Source organism: Vanellus vanellus, assembly GCF_965231255.1.
Source record: "Vanellus vanellus genome assembly, chromosome: 15".
In the NCBI taxonomy this organism is placed as follows: Eukaryota; Metazoa; Chordata; class Aves; order Charadriiformes; family Charadriidae; genus Vanellus; species Vanellus vanellus.
Genome location: NC_138920.1, coordinates 2,240,687 through 2,263,654, shown reverse-complemented (window position 1 = coordinate 2,263,654; position 22,968 = coordinate 2,240,687). Strand labels below are relative to the sequence as shown.

At 58.4% G+C, this 22,968-nt stretch overlaps 2 protein-coding genes across 2 annotated transcripts; one reads left to right on the top strand and one right to left on the bottom strand.

Moving 5' to 3' along the window:
- Positions 1 to 38: 38 nt before the first annotated feature.
- Positions 39 to 14,439, top strand: LOC309678205 (sacsin-like). Its single transcript, XM_082491179.1, has 7 exons — positions 39 to 84; positions 509 to 596; positions 796 to 898; positions 1,201 to 1,347; positions 1,717 to 3,049; positions 3,283 to 3,371; positions 4,021 to 14,439. Exons 1-7 carry the CDS (start codon positions 62 to 64, stop codon positions 14,175 to 14,177), a joined length of 11,940 nt encoding a protein of 3,979 aa, XP_082347305.1. The 5' UTR covers positions 39 to 61; the 3' UTR covers positions 14,178 to 14,439.
- Positions 14,440 to 21,276: 6,837 nt separating this feature from the next.
- FSIP2 (fibrous sheath interacting protein 2) lies at positions 21,277 to 22,568 on the bottom strand (the record flags this gene model as incomplete). Its single annotated transcript, XM_082491362.1, has 3 exons — positions 21,277 to 21,831; positions 22,178 to 22,267; positions 22,464 to 22,568. Coding segments are annotated over 3 exons (750 nt in total), but the record flags the coding sequence as incomplete, so codon positions are not given.
- Positions 22,569 to 22,968: the final 400 nt, after the last annotated feature.

Genomic DNA, 22,968 nt, shown 5'->3' with positions numbered 1-22,968 from the left:
GGTAGCGGTTCTGGACAGCGCATCGGAGGGGACCGTGGTGTCGCCCCTGCAAGCATTCGTCATGACCCTCAAGCAGCCGAACGTGTGAGTGGGGCTGGGGTGGGGACACTGGGGTGTTACTGGGGGTTTATGGAGGATGGCTGGAGTGTTCCTGGGTCACTGGGGGCTGGCGGTGGGCTCAGGGGTTAGTGGGGAGACCTGAAGGGTCACTGAGGGAGGTGGGGATTAGGGGGGGCTCAAGGCTTGCGGGGTGCAGGGGGAATGGAGAGGTATGGGGAAGTTTTGGGGTTGCTGGAGGATCCCAAGAAGGGATGGGGGCTTTGGGGGGGTTGGGGGGTGGTGTCCTTGGAGGTCGTGGTTTCAGTGCGCCCCAGGAGGAGAGAGGGTTCTTGACCCTCACAAGGAGGAGGACATCCTGGGGGATCTGAGGAGGACATGGGGGTCCTGCTTACCCATGGGGGTCAGCACCCCCACCCCCCCCGCCCCAACCCTTCTCTCTGCTTTGCAGGGAAGCCTTCTGCCAGCAGGCTCCCATCTTCCTTGACTACCTGCACAACATCCTGCAGAAGTACCCCGACGGGGGGCAGATCCTCAAGGTGAGACCCCCCAGGGAACCCCACCATCGGGGCTCTCTTGCCCAGCTGGGCAGACAGACCACAGGGCAGCTGAGGTGGGTGGTGGTCCTTGCCCAGCACCGGTCCCTCAACCTTGCTGGCCAGCTGGGAGAGCGGGTTGGTGGTTTTCTCTGGGGGCTGGGGGGGACCCCAGTGTCCAGGCACTGATCCCCGAATCCAGGAGCTGGTGCAGAACGCGGACGATGCTGGCGCTAATGAGGTCGTGTTTGTGTCCGACGAGCGGGAATTCGACATCACCGGAGGAGGACTGGAGGGCACCCAGGGTGAGAGGCGCTACGGGCACTAGGAGAGACTGGGCGAAGAGCAGGGGTGGCACTGGCAGGTACTGGGAGGGATTGGGGGATACTGGTGAAGAATTGAAGAGGGATCAGAGTGGACCAGGGAAACTGGAACCAATGAAGTGTTCTGTGATGTGTTGGGGGCACTGATGGTACTGGGAGGACTCAGTGGTACTGGGGGCACTGAGGGCGGTTTTGTGGGACTGGAGGGGGGACTGAGATTGTGGGGACACTGAGTGTGGGTCGCAATCCCCCCTACATGTCCCAAGTCTCCCCCAACCCCCCAGGCCCAGCCCTCCTGGCCTACAATGACGCCCTGATGTCCCCACGGGACTGGACGGGGCTCATGCGCCCAGGGGTGTCGCACAAGCGGCAGGACCCCAGCACAGTGGGACGCTTCGGCCTGGGCTTCACCTCTGTCTACCACCTCACCGGTAAGTGGCACCGGGGGCCCTCAACGGGAATTCAGCTGGGGACAGGGGTTGTACTGGAGGCACTGAACTACAGGTGCTGGGGAGAACTGGGGGGAGGGGGAGAGGCAAAATGGAGCGCTGTGTCTGAAGGGAGGAAGAGTGGAGCACCAGAAGGCCGGGGGAAGGGTGGGTGGCAATGGAGGGCAGGGCTGCAGGGGTAAACTGAGGGAGGACTGATGAATTGGGATTCAGCTTGGGACCACAGGAGGCACTGCGGGGTTGAACTTGAGGGTAGTGGGCGGGCACGTGGCCCACTGATGGGTTCGGATAATCTGGGTAGGCAGTGGTGTCCATGCCATTGCTGTAACCTCATGGTTCCCATGTCCCCAGACCTGCCAGGTGTGCTGAGCCCCCCATCCTTGGGGGTGCTGGACCCCGAATGCCGGGTGCTGACAGGTGCCGGTGCCCGCTGGGACATCTCTGCAGCCCAAGACCTTCCTGGCCTTTTCGAGCCCTTCTGGGCTGGGCTGGAAGCTGTGGGACAGCACCGTGGCTCTGCCCAGGGCACCCTCTTCCGCTTCCCTCTCCGCCGGCAACCCTCGGGAATCGCTGCAGGGGTCTCCAATCCTGAGCGCCTCTGTAGCCTCCTCCAGACCTTCCTCACCGAGGCCCCTCTTGCCCTCCTCTTCCTCCGCCACGTCCGCCGTGTGGCCCTGCACCGCGTGGCCCCTGATGGGGTCCAGACCCTCATGGGGACCCTTGTGGCATCCCCTCAGCCCCTCCCTGTCCCAGGGCCATCAGGGGATGAGGGGCTGAGTCTGGCATGGTGCATGGTGGCCCTGCACGGGGATGGGGTGGGGGACGGAAGCGAGTGGCTGGTGGCCACGGGCAGGGCCACGGAAGGGCCGGCTGTGGCGCTGGGCGCAGGGCTGGGGTGCTGCCCTGAGCTGAGCCTGGCGCACCCTCTCCGTGGGCCCTGCCGAGGCCGGCTGTGCTGCTTCCTACCCCTGCCAGCCACAGACGAGATGGCCACGGGGCTGCCCGTCCACGCCAGCGCCCCCTTCTCCCTCTCCGATGACCGCCGCCACCTCCGCTGGCCTGAGGAGGGCAAGGAGGGCGAGAAAGATGCCTGCTGGAACGCCCTGCTGCTCCTTGACCTCCTGCCGCGTGTCTACAGCTACATGGCTGCTGTGGCCATGGCTCTGCCTGGGGCAGACCCCTACAGCATCTGGCCAGACCCCGAGTGCATGCCGAGCTCTGGCCGCATCTGCAGTCTGGTGACCCACGTCTGCCAGGAGCTGGCAGCTGCCTGCACCCTGGTGCCAGCCACGGAGGGGGCCACAGGGCGGCTGCGGGCCCCTGAGGCTGTGCTGCTGCCGGAGGTGGCAGGGGACATGGCAGCACGGCGGGTGGTCCAGACCTTACTGGTGGCAGCCGGGGAGCCAGTGGCTGAGGTCCCAGCCCATGTCCGGAGGGCGCTGGCCTTGGGGATGGCGGAGGGCATGCGGGAGGCCACGGCCAGCCATGTGCGGGAGGTACTGCGGCGCCATGGAGCTGCAGACCTCCCAGCTGCCGACCGGCTCTCCCTGCTGCGCTACGTGGCCGGGGATGGGTGCCATGCTGAGCTGCGGGGTCTTCCCCTCCTGCCTCGTGCTGATGGGACCTTCGTGGCCTTTGGGACTGCATCAGCTGTTGTCTACGTGGACACGTCTGACTGTCCCAGGTGAGTCTGTGGCCCCAGGCAGCCCCATTTCCCTGTGGGAGTGGGCAGGTGAGCCGGTTGCCCAGGGCGCAGCTCCTGCTCTTGAGCTGAAAGGGGGGCCAGGGTCGAACCTGGACATTTGGGCACCTCACTGCCCTCCTCCTCTCTCCTGGTCTCACCAAGTGGGATGTCCAGGAAGCTGCCTGCCCCCCATTACCCCTCTAGTCCTCCAGCACCTCTGTTTGTTCCCACAGGGAGCTCCTGCCTGGCCTGGCTGGGTCTTTCCTGCCCTCAGACCTGGAGCCAGGCTTGGACAGCCTCCTGCGAGGCATTGCCAAGGCGGGTAAGAGATGGGAGGTCCCTGGGCCACCTTTGGGTCCCCTGATCTCCCTCTAAAGCCCAACACCCCTCAGGACTCTTGTACACCCTTGGGGCTCCTCTGCAGCCCCAATGTCCCCTTGTACCACGCTGATACTCCCTGTACACACCTGGTGTCCCTGGTCCCTGTCTGACTCCCCTCACTGGGTTCCCTTCATCCAGTCAACAGTCCTGTAGATCCCAAGTTTCACTGTCTCTCTCTGGTCTGGGGTACGTTGTCTGAGCCCAGGGCCACCTCTCCTATCCTGCATATCCTGTGTCTCTGGGGACTCCCATCCTTGCTGTTCTTCCCATGTTCCCCCGTCCCCTCTGTGCTCCCTCGGATCCTGGGTCTCCCTGTGTTCCCCATCTGAGGACCTCTGTGCCTCCCAGTACTTGTCCCCCTAGCACCTCTTTCCCTCTCACATCTCCTCTATCCCCACCAATCTGGGGTTCCCCTGTTCCTCCCATTTAGGGTATCCACTGTCCCTCCAGAGCCTGGGTCCTCCCATCCCCAGTATGGGGGGTGCTCCCATCCCCTGCATATCTCAGGTTCTTTCCCCCACATCCTGGGTCCCTCTGCCAGGTCCCAGGTTCCACATACTCCTCGTTCAGCCTCTGCCTCCCACACACAGGTCTCTTCCCCAACCTGGTTCTGCTGGACCCAGCCATGACTGCCCAGACCCTACGCTTGGCTCTGCCCCCGACCTGGACATCCCAGTCTTCAACCCCACTGACCTGGTACCCGGCCGAAGGCCCACCCCAGCCCCCAGCCTCCTGGTTTCCAGCCCTGTGGCAATTCCTGGCCCACCATGTCGAAGACCTGAGCCCTTTGGAAGGGCTTCCTCTCATCCCCCTGTCACCACTGGATGCGCCCAGCACCCGCCTGGCTCCACTGAAACCCCAGTCCAGTCTTATCTTCCAGGCATGGGAGGACCAGTGCCTGCCACCTGCTGTGGCTTCTGTTCTGGAGGTCCTGGGTTGCCCAGTGGTGCCGCCAGGCATGTGGCACCGCTGTCTGTCCCGCTATGTCCTGCCCCCATCACCCCTCAATGCCTTGAGGGCCCTGGGCAGGCAGGAGGCGGCAGTTGTGTCCTCCCGCCTGGCCATGCTGCCTGCTGAGGATATGGACACCCTCCGGCTCTACCTGGCAGACATCCCATCCCTGACAGAGCAGGACAAGGCCACACTGGCTGCTCTGCCCCTCTTCATCCCACTGCCCTGCTTGGCCACCCCGCAGCCCACGGAGCTGGTACCGGCCGGTGACACCCCAGCGCTGGAGCCACAGCTGGAACTGCCCAGAGATGTGGTGCTGCCGAAGGCCATGTTGCTGTGCCGGGATGAAGCTGACCGGCGGCTCCTGGAGAGGCTCCAGAGGTCCCTCATCAGTGCAGCCCACGTGGCACTGGAGGCCATCAGAGCCGTGGCCTGTGGCGCCTATGCAGGGCGGGCAGCGGAGACACAGGCTCTTCTGCTCTGGGTGCTGCAGAACGGAGACATCCTCTTTGCACAGAGCCCCCTGCTCCAGCAGGCCTGCAGCATGCTGGCCTTCCTGGAGACCCCCAATGGCCCCAGGTGCCCACGGGACCTCTACGACCCCTGCGAGAGCACCTTGCAGGCACTGCTGGGCCCTGAGCGCTTTCCTCCTGCCGCCTTCCACAGTCCGCCTGTCCTCCGTGCCTTGAGAGCCCTGGGCTTGCGGCACGGCGAGGGGTGCCTGTTGCCTTCGGACATCCTAGAGGCTGCCGCAAGCGTGAGTCAGGGTGACGCAGCAGCTCTGGACAGGGCTCAGGCACTGATTGAGGTCTGCAACTGCCCCAAGACACTGGCTGGCTTCAGCGCTGCAGAGCTCAGGCAGCTCCAGGCCCTTCCATGGGTGCCTCGTTCCAAGTGCACTGGAAAGCCCAGGCAGTCCTTCCTGCCCCCCAAGGAGCTACGGTCCACCCAGTACCAGCCCCTAGTGGGGCTTGCCATGCACCTCACTGACGCCTTTGTGCCAGAGGCAGAGAAGAAATTGGGACTGAGCCAGACTCCACCACCAGAAAGAGTGTGGGAGCAGCTGAGAGAGCTGGCAGGGTGCAGGGACATGGCTGAGGTAGGTCCCACACTCCAACCCGTCTACTGGCACATGCAGAAAAACTTAAAGACCTTTGGGGCTGCCCCAGATGATGCTGTGGTGTGGACCGGGACTGGGTTTGTCCTACCACGTGATGCTGTGCTGGGCTATCCTGAGGAGCTGGAGCTGGGGATGCTGGTGCCCCAGGTGCCCCCTGACTTTCTGCCCTACAGCTGCCTCTTCAGGGCCTGGGGAGTGGAGGAGAGGGTGAGTGAGGAGAGGGCGGTTGCAGCCCTGCGCTGCCTGGGGCAGGACATAGATGCACGCAGCTCCAGAGCTGGCACTGCAGCAGAGTTACAGGTGGCTGTAGCTGTCCTGGAGTGGCTTAAGAGCCGGGGGCACCAGGGCGAGGGCACGGTGCCAGTTCCTGTGAGGATCCCGGAGGGCTCGGGATTTGCCCTCCGCCCGGCTGCCTCTACTGTGTACCTGGACATGGAGCCGGAGGCAGAGGAGGATGTTCAGGAGGTGGTGCACGAGGCAGTGCCATCCAGCACAGCCATATTCTTCGGCGCGGAGCTGCTCAGCACACGCGTGCTGGGGCTGGAGCCATTCACGCCCTGTGGCCCCTCGGAGCCCATCACCTTACGGCTTCGCAACATCCTCCAGGAGTATGGCGAGGAGGGCGACCTTTTCACAGAGATTGTCCAGAATGCAGAGGATGCTGGAGCTACAGTGTGCCGCTTCCTTCTGGACCTCCGATGCTGCAGAAAGGCCACCTCTGGGCTGCTAGACCCCGGCATGGCTGCCTGCCATGGCCCAGCCCTCTGGGCCTACAACAATGCCTTGTTCACGGAGGATGACCTCTGTAACATCACACGGGTTGGGGCTGCTACAAAGGAGGGCCAGGCAGGCCGGATTGGGCGCTTTGGGCTGGGCTTCAGCTCTGTCTACCGTGTCACAGACGTGCCAGCAGTGCTGAGTGGGGAGACGCTGCTCATCTTTGATCCCAATGGCACCCACCTGAGCAAGCACATACCCAGGGCTGGCAGCCCTGGCATCCGCCTGGACTTCTCCCGCCAACCACGCATCCTCCGTGCCTTTGCTGAACAGTTCTGGCCTTACCATGGTATCTTTGGGTGCCGCCTGCCTGAGCCAGCACCCTTTCCAGGGAGCCTTTTCCGCCTGCCTTTCCGCACTGAAGAGGAAGCTGTGACATCACAGATTTGCTCAGAGGCCTTTGGTACAGAGCGCATCCAGTCCCTTGGCACGAGCTTCCTTGGCTCTAACCGGCTCCAGTTGCTCTTCCTGCGGAGGGTAAAGGAGATGTCCCTGGAGATGCTGCCAGACATGGCCACCTCTTCAGAGGATACCATGCCTCTGGCCATGCTGCGGCGAAAGGAGATCCGAGACTTGGGAACCCCTGGAGACCCTCTGAGCTGGGCAGCCATCAAGCAGCTCACAGCCTGCGAGGAGACATCCAAGACCACGTGGCACTACCTAGTTTTGGTGTGTCAGGATGATGGGGAGTTGCTGGAACTGTTTCACCGGCACACACAGGCAGGGTTCCATCCTCTGCCTCCCGTGGCTGGTGTGGCCCTCCCCCTTGCCCTTACTGCAGATGGCAAGTGGGTGCCACATCTGGATGCTGAGGAGGGACAAGTCTTCTACCACCTTCCCATGCCAATTGTCTCAGGGCTGCCAATCCATGTGCATGGGGCCTTCAGCATCCTCTCAAACCGCAAGGGGCTGTGGGACACGGCGGAGCGGGGTGAGTGGAACAGGGCGCTGCTCCGCAATGCTGTGCCGGTTGCCTGGCTCCGGGCACTGGACCACCTCCGCACCATGCACGAGGCAGGTGAGTTGGAGAGCTATGAATATCATGTCTTCTGGCCGGACATTAACACTGCCCGTTACCCCTTTACGGAGGCTGTGAATGGTTTCTACCGGGCTGTGGCAGCCAGGAATGGCCCCAGGCTCTTTTCTGATGGCTGCTCGTGGTGCTCACTGCAGGAAGCCCGCTTCCTGCACCAGGCTGTGATCAGACACCCCACACTGGGTGCCGTGGCAAAGCGTGCCTTTGCCGCCATCCTGCCCTATCCCCTGTTAGCTGTGTCCTTGCCAGAGCAGGTGCGGAGGGGCCTCGGGAAGGCAGTGGATGCTGGCACCTATGACTGGTCCCGCTTTTACTGCGAGCTTGTGCTTCCCAACTTGAAAGACCTCTCTGTGGTTGACCGGGACGCACTGCTTCTCCATGCGTTGGATATGTCATGTGATGATGTGAACAAAGCGCTGCAGACAGTGCCCTGCATTCCTGCCACCCCTCATGGCCACCTACAACTCATCAATTGCCTGGTGCATCCCAGAGGCCGCACTGCCTCTTTATATGACCCTAAGGATGGGCGCTTCCCCACCGGGGATGCCTTCCTTTCCCCAGAAAGACTAAGCCAACTGGAGAGGCTGGGCATGGTTAAGGACACAATGGCCCTGCCAGAGCTGCTGGAGCGGGCAAAGACAGTGCAACTTCTCTGGACCAAGGACCGTGCCCAGTGCTGCCGGAGGGCTGCCTGCATCCTTGAGCTGCTTCAGGATGCAGTGGAGAAGAGGGTGAACAACACCATGCAGGCAGCTTTCCAGACCGTGCCCTTCCTCCCTGGTACGTTGCCCACTGGTGAACATGTGCTGTTGCCAGCTGCCCAGATCTACCATCACCTTGATGCCCCACTAGTGGGACTCATCCACCCTATTTTGGCTCCCAAAATGCTGGGAAAAAACTTCACCCTCCCCAGGGAGGTTGTATCCTTCTTGGGGCTGGACCGGCAGATACCAGCATCTACAGTCCTTGAGCAGCTGCAGGGACTGATCCGTAGCTCCAATGCTCTCCCTTTGGAGAACCTGCAGGACAGCACCCAGAGCTGCTACACAACTCTGAACAATCTGCTCCAGAGAGATCGCTCCATCAGGGATGAGGTGGCTTCTGCAGTGGCCCAAGGGGAGCCCTTCATCTTGGTGGGCTCCCGCTTTATGCCAGTTATGGCTGTGGCTAAGACGTTGTCATTTGAGGCTGGCCCATATCTTCACCAGCTCCCAGAGCAGTACCGGCCCTACAGACAACTATGGGAGTGTGTGGGGCTGCGCCACACATTCACCTGGGATGATTATGCCCAAGCGCTCTGCAGCTTGGCGAAGATGCATGCCGGAGCACCGCTGCCTGCCGCAGAGCTGGCTCTGGCCTTGCGGCTGGTGTCTTGTGGCTTGATGGCAGATGACAAAGAGCCAAATGCCTACCAGACCCAGCAACTCTTTCTACCTGACCAGGACGGCATTTTGCGTCCACGGGACAAGCTCCACTTCAATGATACGGCATGGATGCCAATGGACAGAGATGTCCTGCTGTGCCATGAAAAGCTGTCCCGAGTCACAGCCCTGCGCTGTGGGGTGCCTACCACACGTCACCGGGCAGTGGAGAAGATCCAACTCCCCACTGCAGATCTTAGCTTCTGGGCGCAGCCATTTGGTGCCCATGAAGACCTGCCTACACGTCTGAAGAACATCTTAGCTGAGTACCCAGCATCTGCTCGTGATATGGTGACAGAGTTGCTCCAGAATGCAGACGACGCTGGTGCGCGGCTTGTGCACTTTGTGTGGGACCGACGGCAGCACCCAGTGTGTACCACTTTCAGCGAGAATTGGAACAACCTGCAGGGCCCTGCCCTCTGCATCTACAGTGACAGCCCCTTCCAGCAGCAGGACATTGAAGGCATTCAGCATCTGGGGGAGGGTGGCAAGCAAGGCCGGCAGGATGTCACAGGCAAATATGGCCTTGGCTTCAGCACTGTCTTCCACTTTACTGACTGCCCGGCCTTCCTTACTGGAGACAGTGCCCTGTGCGTCTTTGATCCCCATAAATACTACGTGCCCACAGCCACAACTGAGAGTCCTGGTGGGATGTTTGCTGTCAACCCTGAATTCAAGAGGAACTTTCCAGACATTTATGGCACCTTCCTACCCTCCCTCTTCAAGCTGAACCAGGGTGTCCTTTTCCGTCTGCCCCTCCGCACTGCAACTGGGGCTGCCATCTCCAAGGTGTCTGACATGGTCGTGCGGGACCAAGACATCAAGGACATAGAGACAGTACTGGCCGAGAGCGGTGAGGACTTGGTGCTCTTCCTCCGGCACCTCCGCACCGTGGTCTTCTCTGAGATCTCCCCAGATGGGAAGCAGCTGTTGGAGAAGCTGCGGGTGGCCACAGAGCTGACAGATGGTGATGCAGCGCTAAGACAGGATTTTCAAACGAGATTGAGCCAAGCCACAGGTGAGAACAGCACCGCTTCTGTCTCTTATATCATGACAATCAAAAACAGCAAGGCCAGGGACAGCACCATGTGGAGGGTGATCTCCCAAATTGGGGTTCAGGAGGGGGCTGAGGAGTCTCCGGTGCGTGGGCGGCTGCCTTATGGGGCTGTAGCTGGCTGCCTGAAGCCATTGGGCTTAGGCAAAGTCATGGGCAAAGCTTTCTGCACCCTTCCACTGCCGCTGATCACAGGGCTGCCTGTACATATCAACGCCAACTTCTCTGTGGATGCAGCCAGACGCAATCTCCGCCAGGACCAAGGCAGCACAGAGGCAGCCTGGAATTGCTTCTTGCTCCGGCGCTTAGTGGTTCCACTATACTGTACCTTTCTCACCAAGCAGTGGAAAGCCCTGGGGCCTGAAAGGCTCCAGTTCAAGTGCCTGAAGGACTGCCAGCAGCACCTGGCCTTTCACTACCTTCAGTTCTTCCCTGCTGTGACAAAGGGTGCCGTGACACCTACCTTTCAGGACATGGTGAGGCATGTCTATAGGCACCTCAGTCATGCACGCCTGCCCCTGGTGCCCGTGTACCACATGAAGCCCCCTGGCAGCATGGTGACAATAACCTGGGCATCTCCAGGTGGAGGGGATGTGCTAACAGAGCCATACTTCCTCATGGTGAAGCCTGAGTCAGATCTCCAGGAGGCGCTGCAGTGCCTGAATATGAACCTGGTGCCAGCATTTGCCAACCTGCAGGACATCTATGAGGAGTTCCTTGCAGCCCAGGTGGATGCTGTAGCCTTTCAGCCAGCCTCTCTCCGGCGCTTCCTCAAGGCCCTGGCACTCCCCGTGCCTTGCATGCTGTCTGAGACACCCCTGGGGACCCCAAAGAGCTGCTCTGTCCTGCTGAAACAGTGCCTGCAGCCCACAGATGTGGCCAATGAAGAACTGGAAGGCCTGCCCTTGCTGGTCACACAAGATGGCTACCTGAATGCCTTCAGCATCCACCACCCAGTCTTTGACAACTCCTTTGCCCACCTCTTCCCCCGCCACTGCAAACGCTTTGCCCACAAGTTAATTTCTAATTTGTCCCACCCTTCCTTTGTGAAGAAGCTTAGCCTCCTGGAGGCCGAACCCCTCATCCAGGAGGCACTGGGTCAGCTGAACTGGAACAAAGAGGGGGAGAAGTGGCTCACGGACCTGTGGAAGTTCTTCAGCATTGTGGTCTGCACAGACGCCAAGACCAAAGACGATATGGAGCAGAATATTAAGTCATTCATGGATCATCTCCAGCATATGGCAGTGCTGCCTGTTCAGGATGGTAAGACAGGCTCAAAGTCCCGACTGCCACTATCTTTCCTCCCCAAAGTTCTTTTCCAGTGTGAGACAGATGTGGAAAAGGTGCTGCACAAACTGGGCATCCCTGTGCTCCAGCAGTCCCTGCTACCTTTTGTCTTTGCCATCCGCTGTCTGAAGAAAAATTCACTGCAGGCCACAGAGCCCAGGGCTGTGCTGGCCCAACTGGCGAACACCAGAGATGTTCTCCACTGGAAGGACTTAAAAGAGCGGGATGTGACTTGCCTGCTGCACTTTGTGCAGGGAAAACTGGATTCATTGGCAGTGGATCAGCTCCGGCTCCTGCCTCTCTTCCAGAAGTATGGTGGGGGCTACGTAGCTGTGGCACCCTACCAGAAGGTGCTGCTGCTCAGCAGCTGTTGCCCAGAACTGCCCCAGGGTGCACAAGCCCTGTACAGCCTGGAGGAGGGCATGTTGCTGCTCACAGCAGACAGGATCCACCAGGACCTGGCCAAGGATTTGAAGTGGAAGCTCACAGATGAACGGCAGCTCTTCAAGACTGTGGTGCTGCCCCGGCTGTCTCAGCTCACAGCACGAGAGCGTAAGGAAGCTCTGTGCTTGTTCTTTGCCCTGCAAACCACCCGTGACAATAACTTCACGGAACATGCTGTGGCAGCTTTTAAGACTGTGGCCTTTATACATGACGCCAAGGGTGAGCTGCGCCCGGCCTCCTACTTCTACAAGGACACGCTCTCCTTCCGTACTCTGAAGCTCCAACACCGCTTTGTGCCCGAGTCTTTCTTTGTGGAGCTACATTACGACCAAAAAGCTGCTACGGACTTCCTGCTTGAGACAGGTGTCCGCACCAGCCTCTCAGTGGAGGATTTTGTGGCACTGGCCATGGAGATAGAGCATGAAGCCACTCAGGCTAGGTGCCACACTGAAGATCTGCTGGCGCGACAGCAGGAGATGCTGCACGCCCTCTTGGCTGGCACACCTCCCTTGTCCAAGGATTTCCTGAGGAAAATTGCCTCAATCCACTTCCTGCCTCCACTGGACATCCCCCAAAACTTGATGAAACTCCACCCCCCTTTTGCAGCCTGCACTAAACCCTTGGCCCTGAATGGCAGTGTTTACCACTGCCAAGAAGATGTGGCTGAGCTCCTGTGGACAACAGCCACCATCCTGCCGAAGTCCTTGGCACTCAGTGAGAACATGCTGAAGGCCGTAGGAGTCCTTGTAGAAATACCCACCGCCCTGGTGGTGGCAAACCTGGAGAAGGTGGGCAGAGCAGCCTGCCAGACGCAACAGCAGGTGAACACACGAGCCAGAGTGCTCCAGAAGGTGTACAACTTCTTGCAGGCCCATCTGAAGGAGGTGGATGCAGGGCGCCTCGTTGAGCTGCCTGTGGTGCTCACCAAGTCAGGGAAAATGACGATGCCACGGCAAGTGGTGATATCACTCCCGGATGAGGCTGACTTTTACCCCTATCTCCTCAAGCTTGACCCCAGCATAGCTGTCTATGGAGACCTCCTGCAACACCTTGGGGTGGTCCTGCATCCCACACTGACTCACTACAGCTATGTCCTGGCCCAAATCCACCAGGAGAGCCTTGTCAGTGGGACCCTCAATACTATCCAGAAGAAGACAGCCCTTCTGGCTACACGGTATTTCTTCCAGCTGCTGCGGGATGCACCGGAGCCCCCTGATCTCTCCACTGTGGCTAAACTGTACTTGCTGAGCACTGCTGACCGCCTAGAGCCATCCCACAGGCTGTACTTCAATGACTGCGTGTCCTCAAGTACCTCTAGGGCCTTGGAGAAGACCTTTGTGTTTATGGCTGAACTGCCAGGGACAGGGTGTAATGCCTGGTGGCTGCTGCAAAGACTACCACAGCATCTGCGGCCGCAGGCACTCTCACAGGTGACAAAGCAGCAGCTGGAGGAGGGCAGTCTGCGACCGTGTTGCTATGGTTCTCGCTGCCCTGGGCAGAGGCATCTGCAGACCCTCCTGGTCTCACCCTGGTTTAGGATGGGGCTGGAGGCCCTGCTCCAGTGGCAGAGCCACAGCTCTGTGACGACAATGGATGGGGTTGGTGGCTTTGCAGGGGAGAAGCTGAAAGTGCAGTGCTGCGAGAACATCTGCACTGTGCTGGTCCACTGTGGTGCAAAGGTGGAGGGCAGTTCCCAGTCACGGGTCATCCATGCGTGCCTGGCTGGTGGCGCTCAGCGACTCCTCTACATCCGGCATGCAGATACAGTGCTGAACCGGCACCGGCTGAGGATCCTGGAGACGCTAGCGCAGGAGATCAATATCATGCTGGGTGGACAGCTGGAGGCACCTGCCTTGTCAGTGCTGCGTGAAATGCTGGTCTGCCAGGAGCCACGGGACGTGGGTTTTGTTCTGGAGGAGAATGATGTGCCACTGGTAGGTGCTGCACCAGAGCCAGAGGAGGTCATGGCACCAGAGCTGGAGCCAGAGCTGAAGAAGAGGCTGCAGGAGGAGGCTGTGGCAAAGGGCAAGCCATGGAAGGATTGGCTCAGCCTGATGCCAGAGGTGAACAGCGCTGTGGATCACAGCAAGGCAACCTTGGGGCAGCTGTGTGCTGTCAAGAGGCCAAAGGTGTTGCGGGACCTCTACCCCCAGCACAACCCTGAGAGGGCTGCCCAGCACCACTACCAGGGACAGGAAGGCCATGGCTCCTGGTTGTGCAATGAGGAGGCCACAACCCTGACTCCATCCATTTCAGAGGCCCAGCGGTGGCTGCAGCAGGCCAAGAGTGACCTGCAGGCAGCCCACAATGACATCAGGCGCTGCTGTCCCAACTGGGTCCTCTTCAAGGTGCACCAGGCCCTGGAGAAGGCTCTGGTGGCTGCCGTACTTTGCCATGATGAGGCCTTTGAGGCCCCAAGGGAGCTGGTGGGGTTGGCCCAATGGCTGGAGGTGGTGGAGCCAAAGCTGAGAGGCTTGGCAGAGAAGGTGGAGTGGTTGCATGGCTGTGGCATGGTTGGAGAGGCCACACAGTATCCGAGCTACCACCCCTTCCCCATCATCCCCAGTGAGGCCTTCCACAGTGTGGATGAGGAGGAGGTACTGAAGCAGGTGCAAGGTGTGTTGGGGATGCTGCAGGACCATGTGGGCAGAATGTGAGTATGTCCCCTCAGAGAAGGCACTGGCAGCTGAGCCACGGGACTACCATGGACCCACCAGAGATGCACCACGGACCTGTCGTGGACTCACCAAGGACTTGCCATAGACCTGCCACAGGTGATTTTAAACTGTCCAGCCCTGCAGCAGGGCTGGACAAAGGTAAGAGGGGTTTGGGGCCAAGTAGGGGACCTAGGCCACTGAAAATCATGGGGTAGCATGTGCCATTGGCATGCCTTGAGAGCAGAGGAAATAAAGTTGCGGTGCTGGTAGACCCTTCACTAACAGTGTGCTCAAGGGACACGGAGAGGTCATGGGTGACTCGGGGTGTGTGGAGGCAATGAAGGGATTTAGAGGACTGTGGTGGGTTGACCTTAGCAAGCCACCAGGTGCCCACCAACCCACTCTATCAACTCCCCCACTTTGACAGGACAGGGGGAGAAAATATGATGAAAATCTCATGAGTCATGATAAGGACAGGGAAATCACTCACTGATTACCGTCACAGACAAAACAGACCTGACTTGGGGAAATTAATTTATTGCCAATTAAACAGAGTAGGATAATGAGAAATAAGAACAAACCTAAAAAGACCCTCCCCCCACCCCTTCCTTCTTCCCAGGCTCCACTTCGCTCCCGATTCTTCTACCTGCTCCCCTGAGCAGCGTAGGGGGCTGGGGAATGTGGGTTGGGGTCAGTTCATAACACTTGGTCTCTGCCACTCCTTCCTCCTCAGGCTGTTCCCCGCCTCCAGCGTGGGGTCCCTCCCATCGGACACAGTCCTGCACTAACTGCCCCAATGTGGGTCATTCCCACGAGCAGCCACGTGGTTCTTTGTTGCCAGCTGAGGCCAAACCATGACAGTGCGCACTGCATGCATGTCTTTGCACAGTTGGGCTTCATGGTGGGTGAATGCAGAGCATGGGGTGTAGGTGGGGAGGCTGGAAGGGATGGAGCCTATTCCCCAAAAGAGCTCTCCCATCTGTAAACAATGGTCCCAATGGCACCTTCGGACAATAGGTTTTGTGAGTAAGTGGAGGAAGCCAGGCTCTGCTTCCTGCAAACCGTCTGACTTGTCTCCTTGGGGCGCTGACGGCCTGCCTTCCCCATGGGATGCTGCGTGGCAGGACGGCAAAGGCCCAGCCTGAACGTCTTCTCTACCTCCAGCTTGAGCGTGGTCAGGTACTGCCTGTACTCGTTGAACTCCTTCAGCGTGCAAACCACCTATGGAGAGACGAGGGCAGAAATGCCCCAAGCACTGTCAAGCCGGCTACGCAGACTACACAGACCGCCTTCCACAAAACTGCCCGAACCCAGAGGGAGGGGAGCGGCTCCTCTGCACACACCCCCTCTGTGCTCACGGAACCCCGCTCCACTCACAGGGAACCGCTTTTATCAGCCCCATGACATCCAAACCTACCTGGCCATCACTGGTGACGAGGCCCTGTCTCTTCAGCCTCTGGAGGTTGTCTTTGCGGTTGTGATACAACCGCAGATACGGGTCATGCAGGCTGTTGTACTCTGTGCGCAGTAGGCGAGAGTAGGGATCTCCCAGGTTAAAATAGCCCCAGGGCCGGTGAAGCTGTAAGAGAGATGTTCCACAATATGAACGGGGCAGGAGAGAGCAGCAGGGACAAACGCACTTTCCAGCTCCTCGCACACAGGGTGGCATTCCAAACCTGACAGCTATAGACTAATTCCTGGCTTACTTCCCACCCAGAGGAACGATTTCGCCACTTCAGAGACTCTCCAAAGGAGAAGAATCCCTCTGCCTACATCTTCCCGTCTGGTGGCAACCCCCCGTTGATCTAGGAATACAAAGGGCTGTTTACTACGGCGGCGAGAGAGTTGCGCCTGCTGCTGCACCTCTAAGGAGCTCAGCTAATACAGCCATGTCTCCTCTGGCAATCCACTCTTACCCCAAAACGGGATTGTGCTCCCCACAGGTGCCTAGCTTTCCTTGTGCAAAGGTAAAGATACTCTCAAGACCTGACACCAACACTCTTCTCCATCCAGCTCGGGCCAGCCCGCAGCACTGCTGTGGGCAAGTCTTCCTTTCTCTCGCAACACCGAGCCAGGAGCTCCCCTCGACTCGCCAACCCTGTCCGACTGAAGGGCTGCAGCTCCCGCTGTACAGCAGGGGGCCACAAAGACTTCTCTGAATGACGGGCACCCCGTAAAAGAGGAGAGCTTTTCTACCCATTTCCACCTCCCTTACCTTCTCCCCCAGCTTTGCTCTGCAGAAGACAGGCTTGGAGCTGGGCGCCACAGGGATCTTGACCCCAAGTGGGAGGTTCAGCAGCTCAGGGTCCATCATCCCAGTAGCTCCTTCTCCCAGGTGCTGTCTTCTGTGCCCGAGCTAGGAAGACAGACACACTCAGGCGCTGGCTCCACAAGCCTCCTGCATGGCAGCTGCAAAAGAAGCACGTCCCGCCGCCCCAGAGCAACCCCCGTGTCCCAGGCTCCCGGGAGGAGCCCTCTCCATTGGCCCACTTCTCACCTCTCTCCTCTTGCCCTGTGCTCGCAGCAGTGCTTCTCTGCCTTTTGGACGACAGCAGTGAGGCGGTGCTCTATGGCTCCTTCCAAGAACTCTCACTGAGCTGCGACCCTGCGCTGGCACCTCTCGCTCCAGAGGCACCCGGCTCTGGTCGCCCCTGCCGGTCTCCCAGCCAGCGGCTATATAGAGCGATCACGCATTGTCACATTGCCCCATTGTGACATCGCTGTCTTTCTGCACCGTCGTACTGCCGTATCACTGCATTGCCGTGCTGCCACCCAGCTAACGTCCACCGGCCGGTGGGGGGGGCTGCCTGGAGGCCCGTTTGGACAGGCCTGTGTGCCACCCGCTCCTTCTGGCCCGGCCTTGAGAGGTCATCTCCACAGCCCTTTCCCACCACAACTCTTTGTGATTCTGTGAAGCAAAGCAGGCATCCTTGCCAACCGGGAAGAAATGCTGGGAGCTGCCACACCAAAGATGCTTGGTTTCCGCTCAGGGTTACCCCCTTTTCCTTCTTAGACCTCTCCCCTCTTTGGCTCTTGGTGTTTTCTGGTGCTGACATGACGGTGTCTGAGGGGCTGGCTCCTCACAGCGGCAGCCAAGCTGCTCCGGAGTATATCTAGCTGCACGCAAGAAGTGGTAGTTCCATGGGGCTCACTGGGTCCAGCTGGGGGAGGCCCTGGGCAGAGCTGTATAGCGAATTCCTTTACCTTTTCCCCCAACTTTGTCCTGCTGAAGACAGGCTTGGAGCTGGGAAGCACAAGGACCTTGACCTTGAATGGGGTGAAAGCATGTATAATTTTACGGTGTCATCATCCATCTGCTTGTTTCTTGATCTAAACATCCCTGTGGCCAGTCTTGCTACAGTCATTTATCTATGATACCCGATAATGAGAGGGTTTCACAGAGGAGGTGGAGGTGCTGGGATGCTGGTGTGATCTTGGTAGTCCAGGGGTTTCCCTTGTTCTTCAGGGTGGTGGCTGTCCTCCTTGCAATGAGCTGAGTCCTTTCGTCATCTTGCTTAACCATGAATATGCAGTATACAATGTAAACTGTGTGTATCTTAAGAAAGTTCATATAATTTCATACTATAAAGACTAATTTGTACCATAGTTAGGGAATGAGGTTTTTCCTAACAGTCCCTCCTTTTCTTTTGACTGCCAGGGTCACACCACACTATTCATTAGTTTAGTAGTTGATTTCGTAAAGTAATACAACACTGTAAACACACATACATAATCATGAAGTAAAATAAGGTAGTGAATACAGCTCTCTACATCCTCCTGAGGAGGGGACACAGAGAGGGAGATGCTGTGCTCTTCTTCCTGGGATCCAGTGGCAGGACACATGGGAACGGTCCAAAACTGCGCCAGCGGAGGCTCAGACCGGCCATTAGGAAGCATTTCCTTACCAAGAGGGCGGTCAGACACTGGAACAGGCTTCCTAGAGAGGTGGTTGATGTCCCAAACCTGTCAGCTTAAGAGGCATTTGGATAATGCCTTTAATACCATGCTTAAACTTTTGGCTATCCCTGAAGTGGTCAGGCTGCTGGACTAGATGATTGTTGTAAGTCCCTTCCAACTGAAAATATTCTAGTCTAGTCTAACTGTGTGCAAAAAGCACTACAAGTGCCCCAAAGAGATGCAGTGTGATGGCGAATGGGATGGTCTGACAAGGTAGCAGTGGTGGGGCAGAAGGAGGATTGCTGCAGCAAGGCAGGGAGGAGAAATGGCAGCCTGAGCTCTCCTCAGGCAAAAAACAAGAGGCCTGGCATCAGCAGCGCTGAGGAGAGTGGGGGAGCTGTGCTGACTTAGCCGGATATTGCGGTTATATAGAGCTTCAGTTACACCAGTTTCCAAAACCTGCATCTTATACAGAGCTAGTACATCAGTTTGGCTAACAGTTACACAGTCTGAATCTGTTTTACACTATTAGCTTTTATAGTTTATATAAAAATACTTGTGTTTGATTAGAACAATACATAAGGCATAAAATCATAACATTGCAATTAAGCTTTTCTTATTATGTATGCAATTTTAATGTTTAACCTTAGCTTGAGATAACCTACGTCCAGATGGTTCTTCAGCAACTGGTTGGATCAGCAAATTATCTTCTGTCACTTATTACACAGGGTTCCGCCGGCTGAGGAGCAGCGGTGCTCAGGGGGTGAGATGCCGCAGCCAGCTGGCTGGGTTGGGTGAGCGCAGCAGGACCAGGCCTGTGCCCCGACAGGGCCCTCTCCAGGACGGCCTGTCTCCTCAGGAGAGGGCCTGGCCAGAAGCTTCTGACATTCGGCTCTATTCCTCTGAAGACGCCTGAACCAAAGCCTAAACCAGCCCCAGGCAAACAACAGGCAGCTCCTCCTGCCCAGGGCTGTGGCGGCCTGAAATCGACCCCCAGCCCTTGCCAGGCCCCAGCCCACCGTGGCAGTGCATGGGGCTTTCTCCTGAGGAGAAGCGGGTGGGAGATGGGTAGGGGGCAGCTGGGGCTGGGGGCGACAGGGACAGGGAGAGGGACATGGAGGCCGCTCTCTCCTGTCCACAGGCCAGGAGAAGGTAGCGTGGCCTACCTTCCCTCCCACAGCAGGCTCGCGGCGTTGGAGCAGGCGTGCTCTGGTGGGGACAGACCAGGTGCCTTTGCTGTCCCCAGGCCTTCTTGTGGTTCTTACGGTCATGCACAGCCCCAGCCCTGGAGACAACCTTTCACAAACCATGGAATCACAGAATCATGGAATTTTCAGAGTTGGAAGGCACCTCTGGAGATCATCTAGCCCAACTCCCCTGCTAAAGCAGGATTGCCCAGAGCACGTTACTCAGGACTGCATCCAGGCGGGTCTTGAAAATCTCCAGAGAAAACCTCCCTGGGCAGCCTGTGCCAGTGCTCTGTCACCCGCACCGTAAAGAAGTGTTTCCGTGTATTTGAACGGAACTTCCAACTTGTTCCAACTTGTGCCCATTGCCTCTCGTCCTGTCACTGGGAACCATTGAAAAGAGCCTGGCTCCATCCTCCTTCAACCCACCCTTTAGATACTTCTAAGCCATAATAAGGTCTCCCCTCAGCCTTCTCTTCCCCAGGCTAAAGAGTCCCAGCTCTCTCAGCCTTTCCTCATCAGGGAGATGCTCCAAGCCCTCAATCATCTTTGTTGCCCTTTGCTGGACTTGCTCCAGCAGTTCCCTGTCCCTCTTGAACTGGGGAGCCCAGAACTGGACACAGTACTCCAGTTGTGGCCTCACCAGTGCAGAGCAGAGGGGGAGAATGACCTCCCTCGACCTACTGGCCACACTCTTCCCGATGCAGCGCAGGATTTCATTGGCCTTTCTGGCAAAAAGGGCACATTGTGTACATCAAATGGTGGACTCCAGATATGGCTGCAGGTGCCTGGGGCTTGACCAGCATCACCTGGAAGGGGAAAAGGGAAAAAAGCTGACCACGGGGACTGGTTACTGGTTCGTCTGGGTACCGCTTGCCCCTCACATGCCCCTGAGCCAAATGCCATTTCTGTAGAGGCACTCTGCATCTCTCCGTGTCCCCTTTTGGTCGGGGCTGCGTGTCTGTGCAGTGGAGGTTCAGCACCCATCTCTTGAGCGGTTTGCATGGGGCACGCCGTGGGTCCATCTCCTGCACCAGCTCTGCTGCCCATAGGTGGCCCCTGAGAGCTCTCATTCCAGGATGGCTACAAGACAATGCCGAGGCTGTTTCTTATCACCCAGGGAAATTACACTCCCGTGCAGGCAGTCCTCCTGTCTCTGGCATCCCTACTTCCAGCCACTTAATGCCTTCTTGCAGCGGGGCCTTCCTGCCCTCTGGGCCAGATCATTCCTTGGTGGCAAATTACCACTGCTAAGTAGGTAAAATTCCAATTTCCCCTTCACCCTCAACTGTTTGGCTTGTCTCCTTGGGGCGCTGACGGCCTGCCTTCCCCACGGGATGCTGCGTGGCAGGACGGCAAAGGCCCAGCCTGCGGCACAGCAGGGTAGTGAGTCCCCATTGGAGAGGGGGTTGCTCCCACCGCTCCCCTTTGCCTGAGCCCTGGCACCAGCTGCTCGCACCTGCTCACCTGCTCCCCTGCACGATTCTGGGCCTACACGATACACTGACCTCCCCGCTCGGGACGGAGGAGACCCAAACAATGCGTGGCAGAGCAGTCCCCAAGGAGAGGCGCCACTGTCCATCCCCGGAGGGGCGAGAACAAGGTTTCGTGCAGCGCTTCTTCGCCAAAGGAGAAAGAGCCCTGGAAAAAGGATCTCAACACAAGACCGCCAAAACCCAGGCTTAACACGGCTGGACCAGCCCCTCCGACAGCCCAGCCGCAAAGCTTTCTACATGAGGGAAAATCTGGGTCTTAGCCTGACCGAGGCTGTAGGAGGGAGGAAGATGAGGGAAAATATTGCAGGGAAATTGCCCAGACACAGTATGGCCAGGTTGAATGAAGGCAGGCACAAGCAGCCCCTCGGGAGAAAACTCTTTATTGCAAGCACGAGGCTGTGAGCTCTGTGTTTGCTGCCCAGCGGCTCTACTCCTCTCTTGCCACAGACTTCCTCAGGACATGGTCCACAAGCCTTCCCACTAACGCCCACGTTTCTAACGCGGCTGCTGGGCCTCGCCTCAGAGAGCCTTCACACGCACTGATCTGCGCCGTGCTCCCGTCTGGGCAGGGGGCTTTGGACCCGCTGGAGGGACGGGCTGGCGGGAGAACTGTGTGCCCACGGAGCGGAGGGTGCCCTTGGCAGGAAAGCTCTCCTTTCCGGGTTGTGGTGTTGGCCTTTCGGCGACACGCTTTCTGAAATTCAGTTCAGGGGCCAGTGCAGGCCCAGGTTGAGAGACCCCCTTTAAAACAGAGTCAACAATCCTCCGTGCCATGGTCCTTATATCCACAGAGCTGGGTAAGGCTGTCTCGGAGTCAGCATCGCTAGTGACGGTCACGGGCAGCTTGTCACATTCCTGCCCCAGCTCAGGCTGGGAGTAGGTTTGGCCTTCCTCCAAAGCTGCTTTCACTCTTCTGCATCGCCCCGATTGCACACCGACCTTTCTGCTCTTGGGTGGAGGTGGGCAAGTTGGTCTTCGAGGCTGCAGCAGCCGCTGGGCCAGGCAAGAAGTGTCGATTGATCTCGACGGTTTGGGGGCATCCTTCAACTTGGCCACCTGTTGCTGAAGCCTTTCCTGAAAAGGAGACACCAGGTTGTGGCTCACTGTTGCCTGCCCAAGAGCTCACACCCCTGCGTGATGAGGCGTCCCCGGGCACAGGACAGCGCTCTGCTTCAGCCGTGCAACGAGGGCAGAAGACAAAGGCTTCCCTTGGGAGTCCGAGTGGCTCCACATGACCTTCCGGCCCGTGCCCACGCCGCACCCTGCGCTAGCTCAGCTCTGAGAAGGGTAGTCCTTGCCCTGCCACACCGCCCGGCCACCAGCACAGCCCTCGCCTCTTCTGCACTCACCACCTCCCCGAAAAACAGCAAGGAAAGCCCCAGCCCTCTGCACCAGGCCGTCAACACTCCGCTTTGCCTACCTCTTCTCGCCTGAACGTCTTCTCTACCTCCAGCTTGAGCGTGGTCAGGTACTGCCTGTACTCGTTGAACTCCTTCAGCGTGCAAACCACCTATGGAGAGACGAGGGCAGAAATGCCCCGAGCACTGTCAAGCCGGCTACGCAGACTACACAGACCGCCTTCCACAAAACTGCCCGAACCCAGAGGGAGGGGAGCGGCTCCTCTGCACACACCCCCTCTGTGCTCACGGAACCCCGCTCCACTCACAGGGAACCGCTTTTATCAGCCCCATGACATCCAAACCTACCTGGCCATCACTGGTGACGAGGCCCTGTCTCTTCAGCCTCTGGAGGTTGTCTTTGCGGTTGTGATACAACCGCAGATACGGGTCATGCAGGCTGTTGTACTCTGTGCGCAGTAGGCGAGAGTAGGGATCTCCCAGGTTAAAATAGCCCCAGGGCCGGTGAAGCTGTAAGAGAGATGTTCCACAATATGAACGGGGCAGGAGAGAGCAGCAGGGACAAACGCACTTTCCAGCTCCTCGCACACGGGGTGGCATTCCAAACCTGACAGCTATAGACTAATTCCTGGCTTACTTCCCACCCAGAGGAATGATCTCGCCACTTCAGAGACTCTCCAAAGGAGAAGAATCCCTCTGCCTACATCTTCCCGTCTGGTGGCAACCCCCCGTTGATCTAGGAATACAAAGGGCTGTTTACTACGGCGGCGAGAGAGTTGCGCCTGCTGCTGCACCTCTAAGGAGCTCAGCTAATACAGCCATGTCTCCTCTGGCAATCCACTCTTACCCCAAA